The sequence below is a fragment of the Plecotus auritus genome (assembly GCF_963455305.1).
Source record: "Plecotus auritus genome assembly, chromosome: 10".
NCBI classification, from domain to species: domain Eukaryota; kingdom Metazoa; phylum Chordata; class Mammalia; order Chiroptera; family Vespertilionidae; genus Plecotus; species Plecotus auritus.
This window is the reverse complement of record NC_137785.1, coordinates 43,799,051-43,814,041: the sequence shown is the minus strand read 5'-3', so window position 1 is coordinate 43,814,041 and position 14,991 is coordinate 43,799,051. Positions and strand designations below refer to the sequence as shown.

At 48.3% G+C, this 14,991-nt stretch overlaps 1 protein-coding gene across 2 annotated transcripts; it reads right to left on the bottom strand.

Annotated features, from left to right (window-relative positions):
* Nucleotides 1-542: 542 nt before the first annotated feature.
* On the bottom strand, nt 543-14,850 carry MARVELD3 (MARVEL domain containing 3). Of its 2 annotated transcripts, none has more exons than XM_080643482.1 (3): nt 14,402-14,850; nt 12,717-12,850; nt 543-2,399 (listed from the first exon to the last, which is right to left on the bottom strand). In XM_080643482.1, exons 1-3 carry the CDS (start codon nt 14,803-14,805, stop codon nt 1,762-1,764), a joined length of 1,176 nt encoding a protein of 391 aa, XP_080499608.1. In that variant the 5' UTR covers nt 14,806-14,850; the 3' UTR covers nt 543-1,761. The 2 variants fall into 2 exon arrangements, with proteins under 2 accessions (XP_080499608.1, XP_080499609.1); XM_080643483.1 differs by lacking the exon at nt 543-2,399 and adding an exon at nt 6,274-7,961.
* Between the last annotated feature and the right edge of the window lie 141 nt (nt 14,851-14,991).

Genomic DNA, 14,991 nt, shown 5'->3' with positions numbered 1-14,991 from the left:
AATTTGGTTTGAATTTATCAATAGTTTAATCTTGTTTATAATGTGACCATAAGAAATTTGAAAAAAAAAAAGCTATTGAAAAGCAAGAGGAAAATTAGGAAAAAATAACCCTATACTTTATATAACATACTAGAGGCCCGGTGTATGAAATTTGTGCGGGGGGGGGGGGGAGTGTGTTCCTCAGCCCAGCCTGCACCCTCTCCAATCTGGGACCCCTTGAGGGATGTCCGTCTGCCTGCCAGCCTGATCACCCCCTAACCACTCCCCTGCCAGCCTGATCGACACCTAACTGCTCCCCTGCTGGCCTGATTGCCCCTAACTACCCTCCCCTGCCGGCCTGGTTGCCCCTAACTGCCCTCCCCAGCAGGCCTGACCCCTCCCAACTGCCCTCCCCTGCTGGCAATCTTGTGGTGGCCATCTTGTGTGTTGGAGTAATGGTCAATTTGCATATGACCTCTTTACTATATAGGATATATTTGCAGTTGTATCTAACATGAGCTGAAAATCTGAGATGTAAAGTATAAGAACAGCTATAAACTTTAGGTTAAAATTATTGAAAGGACTTTATTTTTAAGATTCAGTGTTCTTGATCTGTTATACTATGAAAACAGTTTAGGGTCATGGGAGGTTATAATCTACCTTGAAAGATCTACTTGGTAGACACTGTCAGGGAAAGCAGCAATGGAGAGGCCTCCCATAACCCTTCAAAGTCTAGTAAAATTAACTACTTGATCTTTGAAATAGTTAAATAACACGTTTAAGAAGTTTATGACTTTTTAAAAAATGTTATTGATTTCAGAGAGAGGGACGGAGAGGGATAGAAACATCAATGATGAGAGAGAATCATCAACTGGCTGCTTCCTACACACCTCCTCTTGGGGATCGAGCCTTCAACCCAGGCATATGCCCTGACCGGGAATCGAGCCATGACCTCCTGGTCCATAGGTCAGTGCTCAACCACTGAGTTATCCCGGCCGGGTGAGAAGCATATGACTTTTATTTCTCACTATATGAGCCTCATATTTCAGAAAGATATTCAGGAAGGCTGAATTCCAGGTGATAGACTTGCAACAAAAAGAAACTAACTTGGAATGCTGGCAATAAAACCCAAGACATTTTCTCTCAGCTCTAATACAGGAATATCAAGGAGGAACATGCATGCTAAAAGCATCTCTCTTCATGTGTCAGAAATCCAGCCTCCCATCTTGCTCCTTGGGATCCAGGCAGGCAGTACACTGCCCTGTGGGCGGAACAGTTTCCCTCTACGAGAGGGTTGGAATGACTCGTTTAGAATTCAGTCACACAATTGCTTTAAAAGCTTTCTCTTGGGACCAAATAGGAGGGGGTATGGCATGTTTCTTTTGGTGAATTTGAATAGTTGAGACAGGTAAGATATTTCTACTATAACGCCAGGCCCGCCACCCCTGATGTGTAGTTCTCAACTTTCAGAATCTCTCTGGCTACTTAGCCATCATCATCACCTTACCATTTGGTGAGGGAGCCAGACCATAAGTGCATATCCAAACTTCTGATGTTCTTTGTAGCAAAGGTGGGGGGGATTTTTTTTTTCAAGCTTTGAGCTTGAAAAGCTCCCTGACAGAAAAATGAGATGGCCATCTAGCTTTGCATCGATACCAAAGCGAGCATTTATAAAATCCTGTATGTGAAAACACCAGTTGTCAACTGTGCGATTTTAAAGGACTCCTCTTTCTGAGAGGAGCCAGGGAGGCGGGCTGACATTTAGGTTCTGAGAAGAAGACCTCAGAGTGTTCCGGACCACAGGTACTCCGGTCCCTCACTGTAGTTTCTGTGCTGCTCTCGGCTGTCTTGGTAGAGCTTCTGTTCTCGGTAGCTCCGGAGGGCTAGCACCACGCTGACTCCGTACATTATCACCAGAAGACAAGCAAAGGTGGCAGCTGCCCCGTCAGTGCCTGCCAGCTGGCAATTCATCCAGGTGAGGCCTTTGCGGGCATAGAGCCTCTCTCTTCTTTTGCAAGTGTCTGTGGCATTGATCCGCAGGGCTACGTGGAGGAAAACGCCGATGCCCATGCAGTAGCCCACTGCGGCCAGGAGGCTGAAGGTGGCCTCCAGGACGAGCCACTTCCTTGGCAGTTTGGTGAGACTCTTGGCTCCTTGGAGTAACACACCCATGGTGAGGACACCCAGCCCCAGGGACACCGCCACGCCGCCGTAGATCAGGGGCGCCCGGAGGACTGTGTACTGCTGGTCCAGCTGCCGGACCTGCTCCAGCTCCGTGCCCTCAAATGGTGAGTAATAGTTGTTCCCGAAGCCGCCGCCACTGGCAAAGCTGGCGCTGAATCCAGCCAGGACAAAGTAGGAAGCCACGATACACATGAGAACCATCCCATTCAGTATCACCTCCACTATCTGCACCACACCTAGGAGGAGAGAACCGGGATTTAACACGAACATCATGCACCCAGGAAACCTCTCTAGGTCAGACCAGAGACTTGACTTTAAGGACATGGTCAGATGCAACATTAACAGCCTTGAATTGTTTTCCAATATTCATATGTTTGAAAAAGCAAAATGTCACCCTGGAAAAATTTTTGGCAGCTTACAAAAAAATAAAAAATTAAACCTACACTTACCATGTGACCCTGGAACTGTACTCCTGGGTTCTTATCCTAAAGAAATGAAAACAGGTCTACACAAAAACACTACAGGGATGTTCACAGTAGCTTTATTTGTAATAGCCAAATATCCGAAACAACCCAAATGCCCTTCAGTGGGCGAATGGTTAAACAATTTGGCACACCCATACCAAGGAATAATCCACAAGAAAAAGAAACAAATTGTTCATAAGGCAACAAAGTGGATGGGTCTCAAGCAAATTATGACGAGCTGGGAGGTGGGGGTGGGGGGTGGGGGGAAGCCAGTCTCAAAAGGTTACATACTGTATGATTCCATTTATGTAACCGTCTCAACATGATGAAATGATAGAGATGGAGAACGACACAGCTGTGGTGGTTGGGGCATGGGGATGAGTGGGAGTGGGGAAGGGAAAGGGGATGCCTGTGACTATTAGAGGGGAACACAGGGGATGATGGGACAGTTCTATACTTGATTATGATGGTGGTCACACGAATCTACACGTGATAAAACTGCATGGGACTACACAAAGACATGAGTGCATGTAAAACTGGTGACATCTAAGCTTTGTAGATTTGTGATATTATACTATAGTTATGCAAGATGTTTCCATTGGAGAAAATTGGGTTTAGGGTACATAGGATCTCTACTATTTTTTGCAATTTTGCTTTGTTAATTTCACTGGAGGATATTTTCTCTATTGATTTTCAGAGAGTGGTGGGGGGGGGGCAGAGAGAGAAACATCGATGTGAGACAGACACAATGATTGCCTGCTGCACGTGCCCCAAATGGGGCCAGGTATTGAACCTGCAACCCAGGTCAGTGCCCTTGACTGGGAATTGAACCCGAGACCCTTCAGTTGGTAGTCCAACACTCTAACCACTGAGAAAACCAGCCAGGACAGCAATGTTTCATGAATCTACATTTATTTCACATTTTAAAGTTTTTTAAAGATGCCCTCACTGGTTTGGCTCAGTGGATAGAGCGTCGGCCTGTGGACTGATGGGTCCCGGTTCGATTCCAGTCAAGGGCACATGCCCAGGTTGCGCGCTCAATCCCCAGTAGGGGGTGTGCAGGAGGCAGCTGATCCAAGATTCTCTCTCATCATTGATGTTTCTATCTCCCTCTCCCTTCCTCTCTGAAGTCTATATATATATATATATATATACACACACATATATATGTATATATATACATATATATGTATATATATATATCTTTAAAAAGTTTTTTAAAGATAAAAATGATGTAAAAAGATATAAACTGAGAAAAATCACTTGTGTCCCTGTCCACTCTATTCTCTACCCCTAGGCACCTTCATGATTTTCTAATATAACTCACAGCGTTCCCTCATGCAAATAAAAACACACTCAAATCAGCCTTCCATCTATTATTCTGCATCTTGCTTTTTTCATTTATTCTTCCCAGAGATGTTTTTAAAATGTGTGTGTGTTTTTTAATATATCTTACTGATTTTTTTACAGAGAGGAAGGGAGGGGGATAGAGGGCTAGAAACATCGATGAGAGAGAAACTTCAATCAGCTGCCTCCTACACAACCCCTTCTGGGGATGTGCCCACAACCGAGGTACATGCCCTTGACCGGATTGAACCTGGGACCCTTCAGTCCGCAGGCCGATGCTCTAGCCACTGAGCCAAACCAGGTGGGGCCTATAGATGTTTTTAGATCAGCTCCTACAGAGTCCATATTCCTCGTTGTGTGGCCTCCAACTTCACTGGGTGGATATACCAGTCTATTCAGGATCCTACTGATGGACACTGAAGCTGTTTCCTTGGGGGCTTCTTACAAGTTTAAGGAACCTACACGGGCCAGGAGACAGCAGGTGCCAACAGGTGAAAGGAGATGAATGTCTTCTTGTCAGAGGTCAGCTCGCGTGTGTAACTGACAGAAGCCCCGGGCTCTTTGAGGCTTCCTGCTGGCAGAAGGTCTCCTGCCATTCTCTCAGGGTTCAGACATCGAACTAAGAGAAAAGCATGTGAACCTGGAGTGGGGACGCCAGGTTCACGTCCCTGCTCTGCTCTTGACCGCCTGTGACCTTGGCCCGAGTCACCGTCTATAAGCCTCAGACACTTCACCATAACAATGCAGATAATGCCTGCCTGTTCTCCCACGTGAAAGCAAGTAAGTGAAAATACTTGGAAAATCATAAAATGTTCTACAAGTGGGTGGTGATGCTCCTCAGTAACGTTTATAACGTGGAAGGGGCTTAGAGGTTTAAGAATAGGATAAATGTCTGAGAAGCGTGGCTTCTCAGAAGTCAGGAAAACCCTCTGATCCGCTAGGCGCACTATGCCGTTTCTGAACCACGTGGCTAAAGACCAGTATCTCTGTCTAATGTACTTAGGCAACAGCTACTGGGCTTGCTGATCCTATCTCCTGCTGGGCCTACACGAATTCCTAGGAGGTTCACGGGACACAGCAGTCAAGGGCCCCGACAGTTAAAGCGGACGGGTGCTTCACATTACACAGTGTTTTCCAAAGTATCATACTTTAAAAAGATATTAGCTTGTAAGAACATGTAATAAATAACTTCAAAATGCAATGGGTGTTTAATTTTAAAGCGTGCCTTTAACATTTATGTAAAACTTTTTTTGTACTCTTTCAATAGAAACTTATCTGGCCACTGGGTAAAGCCAGCAATAAAACTACTGGTCTGCAATGTGTTAAGAAGCTACATTCCTCTAATTTAAATCTGAGAATAACATCAGGTCAGAACTGCCCTCTCCACCCCGACACTGAAGCTACTGGCCACTCTCCCTCCAGCAGAGCCTGTGAACTGACCCAGACATCAACCTAATCCACGGGGAGTGAATTCCCCTCCCCTTTTCTCTGCCTTGGTTTTCCTTATGTATACATGGTAATGTCTCACCCACTGTGGAGAAACAGGACTACCGGCCTATGTACAAGATGTGGGAACCTGAATGATCCCTTCTGGGACAGATTCTGTTCAAACAGTGGACTCATGACCCATGCAGCAAACATCTGCGAGGCTGAAACGGAACAAATCTACATCTTGTCAACCAACCCACGGACGGCAACAATCTGCTGAAGGCATATGGCCACTGACTATTGTCACAGCACCGACGACCTGGCTTAGCTATAGGACCAAACAGGCCCAGGTATTCCTAGTGCTGTCAGTGCAGAAAGTCACAGACGCCAGGAGGAAAGAAACTGAGCGGAGCCAGCAGTTGTCTCTGGTGAGATGGAACACGTCGCTAGGCTGGCAGAGGGCTCTGCAGGGGGAGGTGGAGGCTCTGGACGTGAGGTTTTTATTGTAAGCCATGGCTCTCTCACTGAGGCTGCCTTGTGGCTGACCATGTAATACTCTGCCTAATTATACACCCACTTCTGCCTTTGCACTGCCAATGTGAACACACTGAGAAGAGCAGGCCAGGTACTTATTTATCTGAGCCATGCAGTAAATGAAAAAAAATCTTTAAATTTCCTTTTCTCCAGGAGCAAATGTTGCTCATGCTGTCTGTGTATTCTCCAATAAATTTTCTAATCACACACAAACATACAGATATACTGATTTCCTTTTCTAAACCCAAATGGAACTCACCTCTTAACTCTGATGTTGCCTGTATTTAAGTAAGGGGATATTATGAATGTATTTATAAAGAGAACCATCACCTCTAAATTAAAATTTCCTTTGGATTTTTATTAGATTCAAATAAAGCAAATAACATATTCAGTTGTACCGAGAATATATTGTAATGTTCTAGAAGTCATAATTTAACATGTAATAAGAACCCATGAGGTCGTCTGGCCAAAAGTAGCATTCTTCTTTTGAGGAAAAGTTTACATTCTTTAATTCTGCATGGATCCTGAATTCCAGATGCCGGGTTTTAGTCTTCGTACAATGGTACATTTGTAAGAGGTACAAAACACTTATTGAGCTTTCAAAGCCATGGTGAAGGGCTTTTTAGAATAGCTTCTCTGCATCGAATTAATCTGATTCCTGTTTCCTCAGCCCACACCCACCTCCAACTTAAATTTTACAGGAGTCTCCCAGCAATCCCAACCCTGCTCCCAGAGCACGAAGGGAGTGAAGGACTGGAGTTCAGCGTGGAAAATAAGGGGCTGATCTGCTTAAGACAGCCATGCCTAGATAAGTTCAGGCGGAGATGTCTTGTGTCTGTGGCTTTTCTTGAACTCTGAAGATAAGATTCTTTAAATTCGCCGAAACCGGTTTGGCTCAGCGGATAGAGCGTCGGCCTGTGGACTGAAGGGTCCCGGGTTCGATTCCGGTCAAGGGCATGTACCTTGGTTGCGGGCACATCCCCGGTGTGGGGTGTGCAGGAGGCAGCTGATCGATGTTTCTCTCTCATCGATGTTTCTAGCTCTCTATCCCTCTCCCTTCCTATCTGTAAAAATATCAATAAAATATATTTAAAAAAAAAAGATTCTTTAAATTCACTCATTACCTCCTTTATTTAATCAAAAAGTGCACGTCGCTGCAGCACATGCCTTTCCTGGGGGGTCTCGGGCTCCAGTTTTTGTTTTAAAAAGAATTTTGGTTAGTCCCTCACCAACAGAGGACTGAACCAGGCTTATGACGTCAGAGAACAACAGCCGTGTAACCCGAGCTGCGCCCAGCTTACCAGAGTTGGCCTGTTCCTTTTCAAGCCTTGGCAAGTTCCGCGACATAGTCCCAGGAAGACCGTGACTCAGAAGAACTTACTTCACTTAGATTTGGCAGAACCTTTTTGAAAGCCTAAAACCCTAATATCTCTGCAGGCTTCTCCTTGAGCTTCCTGACCTTGCGGTAACCCCTGAAGGCCAGCACGGCCCCCACGGCAAAGACCCCAATGCCCAGGGCAGCAAAGATGCCAGCGCCTACATCTCCCCCGTGGAAAGTGCAGCTGAAGCCGCGGTAGCCTTTGCTCTCGTACAGCGCCTCCCGCTCCTTACACACGGGAGAGGCGTAGGCTGCCGACAGCGCGTGGAAGTAAAAGTACAGAGCGGGCACGTACGCCCCGGCGATGAGCATGTCCAGCGAGCCTTCGATCAGCAGCCACAGGGGGCAATGCCACGGGACCCGCAGGACGCCCAAGGCGATGAGGAGGCAGCAGAAGGCCATGAGGGCTCCGCCGTAGGCCATGGCTGCCGTGACCGTGGGCAGCTTGAGCTGGTAGAACTGGATGTCCAGCTGCTGCGCTTTCTCCCCGTCAGCACCATCGAAACCACTGTAAGCCCCTCCAAATTGGTAATAGTAAATGCCCCCCAGGCTGGCGATGCCCGTGTAGCCCCCCGTGGAACTGTAAGACACAGAGCTGCAGGCCAGGATCAGCAAGTTCAGGAGAACCTCCAGCATTTGGCAGCAGGCTGCAAAAGAAGGGCGCGTTACCATTCTGAGATGCAGTCTTGCCCTCGGAGATGCCCACCGTGAGGCGACCTTCCCTGGGGCAGCTCCAACCACAGCTGGCTTTTTTTTTTAAGATTTTATTTTTAGCTTCAGCTGGTTTGGTTCAGTGGATAGAGCATTGGCCTGTGGACTGAAAGGTCCGGGATTCCATTACTGTCAGGACGGCTTGATCCCCAGTAGGGGCGTGCAGGAGGCAGCCAATCAATGAGTCTCTCTCATCATTGATGTTTCTTTCTCTCTCTCTCCCTCTCCCTTCCTCTCTGAAATACATTTAAAAATATTAAAAAGATATTATTTTTAATTTTTATAGAGAGAAAGGGAGGGAGAGAGAGAGAGGAACATGGATATGAGTGACACATCGATGAGCTCCCTCCTGCATGACCCCTACCAGGGATCAAGCCCGCAAGAAGGGCATGTATCCTGACAAGGAATCTAACTGGCAACGTATTGGTGCCTGGGATGATGCCCAACCAACTGAGCCACACCGGCCAGGGCCACAGCTGGCTCTTTATTCTGCCCCCTGGAAGGCCCGAACAGCCAAAGCTGCAGCAGATGGCAGCCGGGAACTGTGGTCTCCAGAAATGATGTCAGAGATACTTTGGACTGAAAAGAGGAACTCTCAAAGAGGGCAAAGCAGCCTGCCCCAGGCCGGGTGAAGACGATGGTGGAGAAAGCAGGCCAGAGAGCTGAAAGAAAGGCATCCTCTACGGAAGGCAAGAACTTGCTCTGCACCAGCCCTTCTCTGCCAGAAAGACGGAAAAGTAGCTCTCTCCCCTTCAGCTTGGTTTTGTGGCTATCTTCAGTTTGAAAGAGGAGACGTCTCCAAGTTGGAAGGAAATTGTAATACAGAACTTAACATAATAATGAAGTTAGAAGAAAAGTATGGAAGATAGGCATCAAAATGTTAACCATGGTTCACATGTATTAGAAATAGGGGCCATTAAGTTCATTAAACCCATTACAGAATTAAAGAAACATAATTGGTTTTATTCTTAGACTTGAACTCCGTGCGCTTTAAAGTGTAACGTTGGTTTCCTTAGTTTTCCTAAAGGGCACGCCTGGGCCATGATACCTTCCCAGAGCTGATTCTCTCAGGGCCCCTGGCTTCTTTAGACATGGAAAGAGCTCCAGCTCATCCAGCAACGCTGGCTGCTCCCTTCCAACCAGCTTTACTGAGCGGTAACTCACCCTCAACTAAACAGCCCACCCTACGCACGCAGCTTGGGGTCTGGCAGGTAATCGATCACATAATCACCATTTCAAGATACAGACCATTTCATCTGCCAGGAAGTTCCCTGGAAAGTTGACCTTTGTGGTCAATTCCTCACCTTCCTCCTCAGGCAACCCCTGATGTGCTTTCAGCCGGGAGGAAGGTTTGCCTTTTCTAGAATTTCATACAGTCATGTACTCTCTAGTGTGTCTGAGTCATGAAGCTGTGTGCTTCTGAGCTGGGACCTGTGCTGCTGGAGGGGTCTGGTGGTCAGCTGACTCTGAGGTTAGGGACCAGGCGGTCAGCGTCTCCCTGCGTTGAAAGAACCAGATGTTGTGCCCAGGTCCACTTGGACTGTATATGAAGCTATTTTGTCTATACTCTAATCAAAATGATGAGCTCTCAAATGTTATCTTTACACTTTACAATCTCCCCCTAAAATGCAAATAGCATTGTTTTCTTTAAGTATAAAAGTAACACGTACTTACAAAAAATGTAGATAAAACAAATATACATAATGTAAAATTTAACTAATTCCAACCTATAATAAAAAACACACTCAGTTTTCGTTCTGGACCGTTCTGCTATCTCTATTATAAAAACCCCGTGGCTGACGCCGTCACAGCAGAACGACCAAAGACTGGTCACCAGGAGGCTGCGTGTGCGGGTGGGTGGGGCTGCGCGATTTTGCGCACTGGGCTTCTAGTATATACATAAGTTTTGCCATTGCTTACCTGCTTCTTTAGGTAAGAACAGGGTCCTACTCTGTCTACTGTTTATATAACCCACTTTTTCACTTCAGAATGTGGTGTGGCCTTTTTTTCTATCTCAGCAAAAATGTATCTACTCAATAATGTTAAGGGATGTAAAGAATACCGCAATGACTTTAAAAAATTCCAGTGTAAAGGACATTTAGGCTTTTCCCAATGCTTTGCTAATGGGAGCAAATATATGCTATATATATCTTACTGGAGTGTGGGGAGGACTAGAGCTCCCGCAGGCCCTTATTCCCGTTTTAGATTGAGAAGAACCACCAGGGCCAGGAGGGATGTCCAGGGGTATCGGTTTTTAAAAATAAAGGCTCAGAGGCTCTCCAGGGCTTCCAGGCCCCTGAAGGAATTGGGCTCTCGGGTAGAACCCTCTCTCCTGAGCAGCAGTAGTTCATTTGTGGGCATTCCCTCCTCTGACCTGGGCTGTATCAGACCTGCTAATGAGTTAACAACTCTTAAAGTCAAACGTGGTTTGAAATCGTGGTGTAAGTTTAGTCCAGATAATTACTGGGTTAGGCTATTAAATAAATACCTTAAAGTGGGGGGGGGGGACTGAGAATATTAATTGGGGGGAAACCCCACAACTCTCGATCCTGAATCTTTCCAGCGTGATCACAAGTCAATGCCATTGGCTGTGGGAAGCCATCTCAAAACTTCATTCTCCAGGCTCTGATCCGAGTGAGAGACATACATCACTGACTCTAGGGATTGCAACTTTCCTGGGAGAAAATGAAATTAAACTTTTAAAGATGCTTTGCAAGTAAGGCTATAAACGGAATGCAAACATCACCATGCTGTGTTGTTGTTGTTGTTTTTAATTCTTTTTTTAAACAACTTCCTTTTTACATGGCCTAGCTCTCCTGTGATCATCTCCATGATGATTGGAGCACAAGGGACTAAAGTGAGAGGGAAAGGAGAAGCTGCTCCCAATGCAAATTGGGGGAGCTGGGAGGGGAGCAGGAAATGTACTTTCTTCCCAAGGACCATGTAACGCGCCTCACCGGTCCCTCCAAATCATGAGTGAGCACAAACTACACACAGACAGGATTCCTGGGGATCTGCTGCCCACATTTGTATTTGCTTTTCATCTCATCTTTATCCTCAGCACCTGACGATTTTAGTCTCTGCCCATAAAAGTGGATTGGGAGCCGCTCTCTTTCTGTCAGCGTTCTCAGTGTTCCACGGAATGTCCTCAGTTAGAGTGACTCATAGCTCAACTTCAGGGTCTCCCCTGGAAGCTACAGGGGGCCACAGCTGCCCCCCCACTTCTGCCACTTTGCTGGAGGAAGGAGGGCATGATTTTGTCGATAAGGAAAAGAAATCATAAAAGATGGATGCTAAGACGGGTGACCTTTCTCCAGGCATGCATTTCCTGCTCGAGAACAGTTCCTGGTGTTAAATGGCTGGTTCTCTCAACACAACACCATACTGTTGTATTGTGTACTTCTTACGGGCCTCTGCGTGCAGAGATCTTTATAAGCCCTCATTTGTTAGCTTCTGGTTGGTGAATCATCCTTTCACTATCTTGACTCAGAAACCCAACCTCTAGGCCCAAAGCCAAACAGCCAGAAGCAATCAAAGGTAGTAAATCAGGGTGTGTTTTGGTCAGGAGCCTTAAGCTCTGTCCTCTCCTCTTGGTAAACCAACCACAGAAGAAAACATAGCTAACAGGGAAACCTGTTAGCCAGCCTGGCTTATCCCTATTGTTTATCTCACCCAGGAAAGAAAAAAGGCCCAGCAAGTAAACCATTTCAGGCCTTAGTGTCAGGCTCTCAGTTTCCATTCTAGTTCTTTCGCTTAACAGCTGTGTGACTTTGGGCAACTTACTCTCTGAGCCTCAGCAGTTGTGGAGAGAATTAAAAGCAATGAGGTTGTGCCAACGTATGTAAACTGAAGTGAGGATTCGTGTTCTAGGATTGCCCAGAGCTCCTCAGGGAAAGTTCCATCTAATCCTATAATCATGTATATCCTTGTAATCATCCTAAAATACATTTTCAGGTGGAAGTTCCATGACTCCTCTCCCCCAGGCTGAGAAATCCCCCCCTCTCACTCATCCGCAGCCTAGGAAAATTTCTCAGCCAGTCATGTGAGCCATCAGGGATCACCCTGACAAACCAGATTTCCTTCTTTGCAGGCAAGGCCAGGACGCTGCCGGCGTGGGAACTCTGGGAAACCACATGCAGCTGGCACATGATATTAACTGTTTCTTCAAACTCTAGGCGCTAATAAGTGTGTTTTTTGTTTGTTTTTATGAAACAGAATAGAACAGAAATTACTCATGCACTTAGTGTATTGTTTCACCTGGTCTGAATGTAAAATAACATTTCTTACAGTGAGTCTCAGCCAAGTTTAAAGCCACGATGGAGTTTGGGCATCAGATCTCTTATGAGCTGCAACCCAGCTGCTCCCTCCAGGTGACTTCTCTACCTCAGCTCCCTGACAGCTGGCAGCTCAGAGCTGGCTCTACCTGGAGACCCTGCAGTTCACCTGGAGCTTAAAAACTGCAAACATGGCCTCAACAGATGCCAGGGGAGCCTTTAACGAGAGGCTTGAGAAATCTAGCTGCACCTTTCAGACATTTCTACTGTTGTTTTTTAGAAAACGAGAACCTCATGCAGGAATGGGAACGAAAATGCTAGGAACCCAGTTCTGCTTGAACTTCTGCGTTACCAGGCCAGAGCCTTCCAGAACCACCAGCGACAGTGAATGGCCAAACTGCCTCCCAGATGGCTCACCTCTCCCAGTGCACAAGTATCTGCATTTGTGGCATTCCAGGAGTCCTTCAGCCTCTGACTGGTAGTATTCCACGTCCTCCCGTCCAGGCCTGGGGTTCGAGGGCAGATACAGCCCTGAAGTGGGTTCACTGTAACTACAAACATACATGGCCATTAGGGGGGCCTCGATGTCAATAGCTTGTTCAATATTAGAACTCCGGACATCTCATGCTGGGCCCAGACATCAAACCATGAGCAGAACAGAAACAAAATCTGCCCGAGTATTTCAACACTCCAGGGAATTCTCTGGTTCGGGGACCCCAGAGGGCATCCACTCTGCTTACTACCCCCATTACTTATCCCTGGATGCCCTCCGCTAATGACCTCCAGCCTTCGATGCTGGTTGGTCAGCCTGGGGGCGCCTCCCTAAGCTTGTCAGTCCAGCATGGACCAGGCCACTTCAAAACTAGCTTGCCTTCACAAGACTCTGATGCTTGGGCTGGGGACAGGACACTGATGTATAAGGCAAGCTAAAATGTAGCTCTGTCATTTCCCACGTCACACAGTTGAAATGCAATGTGGCTTTAATCAGGGAAACAATAGCTGGTGCCTGTGACTCTATCTGGGCACACCTTTTGTCATTGTTCGGCTGGTTGGTTTTAGATAATGTCACATAAACTCAGGATAGCAGCTTTCCCGCTATGTGAACACAATAGGTGGAGAGACTAGGCTTAACCCCACAAGTCCCACAGCTGAGAGGAGCCTCACTCCTCCTGAGAGAAGTGGGCAGGTGTCAAAACCCAGAAGGAAGTCATCACTGCAGGTCCTGTCTGCTTCCTTGTTGGACTGGCACGCATCCTGGCCATTGGTGGATTTGGATGGGATGTCCGGTGGGGTCTAGGACCACCTCCTGTCCTCCCTCTCATTCCTGCCCTCTCCCAGCTCACAGTCTCCTAGCACATCACCCTGCTTTCAGCTCACGGGCTTGGTGGGGACTGTGTTCTACCAGGCAGGGGCGGCAAAGTTTGCTCAGACAGAAGGGAGGTGTCTGAAACAATCATGGCATCTGAAGGAGGCTGCCCAGGAAGACCTCACTGACAAAGGGGTGGGGGTGGGGGTTAAGAGATCTTTGCCCTTCAATGGGCAGTTTTTGGTAGATTTCCTTCTTTGGTTAAAAGAATGGCTTCTTCCAGCTGTCTGTGTTTGAAATATGTATATCCCTGGAAGGGGTTACACATTAAACTATTAACCCGACATTGGGCTGACTTTATTAGGTCCTGGCCTCCAGGAAACGGGGACTTTTGGGAAGGCTGGTTCTGGAACACAGGAAAAGGGTGTGAAGCCCTAAGGGGCAGCCCTGTGACCACGTGGTGGGGGATCAGGGAGGAGCCTCAGGTTAACGCCAGCTACCTCATCTCCTTCTCACCCCTTCCCTTTCCTGCCCTGAAGTTCTGTCTCCTAACCTGGTCCCCCGGCTCTGCCACTGCTAACAGGGGTGGTTTCTGCTTTATTAATCGGGTTCAGGTCAAGAAGTTGGGGCTCCATAAGGTTTTCCTTCCAGCCCAAGTCACCTCAAAGAGCGCAAAGGAACGGCACTGTCTTCCTTTAGACCGGCTTCCAAGGACAAGTGGCCCGGGCGCGCCAGCGCAGCGCAGGCTGGCCTGGACCCCGGCGCCGGTCTCAGTGCCTCCGCAGCCCCAGCTCACCTTTCCGGTCCACGGCGCCCGGTGCCCTCCTTCCTGTAGGGCGGTGACTCCGGGGTTTCCCAAGGCGCGGGCCAGGGGGGCGGGGCTGGGTCCCAGGTGGGCCTCCGGGGTCCGTCCCGCGTCCGGCTTTGGCGGGGTTTTTCCAAAACTCTTTGCTCCCCAAGGCGATAGTCCCCAACCCTGCGTCTGTCCTGGTGGGGGTCTCGGTCCCGTCCCCGGTCCCGCTCCCCGTCCCTCCGCTCGCCACCCCTTTTCTCCCTGCGCCGGTCCCCCGCTCGGTCCCGCGGTCGCTCAGGGTGCCGGTCCGGCTGTCGCTCGGAGTGCCGGTCTCGGTCCGGGCGCGGGTGCCTGTCTGGGTCTCTCGGCCGCGTCCTGGGCTCGCGAGTCCCCGACGTATCTTCCATTGCCGGACGCCCCGGAGCGACCCGAGGGCAACAATCTGCACAAGTTTCCCCGGCAGGTGGCCAAGCCCGGGGCGGGGCGCGGCGGGGGAGGGGCGGGGCGCGGCGGGGCGCTCACCTGCGCGCACACGCACTGGCCGCGCTGCGGGCCTGGAGGGCGTCCACTGAGCACGCGCCGCCGGCAGGAGG

Bases quoted from the DNA above. Each gene is read 5' to 3' on its own strand.
- MARVELD3 (XM_080643482.1), bottom strand. From the start codon at position 14,805: ATGGAAGATACGTCGGGGACTCGCGAGCCCAGGACGCGGCCGAGAGAC. The intron at 12,851-14,401 runs GTGAGCTGGGGC...GTATGTTTGTAG, and splicing joins GGGCGCCGTGGACCGGAAAG to TTACAGTGAACCCACTTCAG. The intron at 2,400-12,716 runs GTGAGCCATCTG...CTCTCCTCCTAG, and splicing joins ATACTTGTGCACTGGGAGAG to GTGTGGTGCAGATAGTGGAG.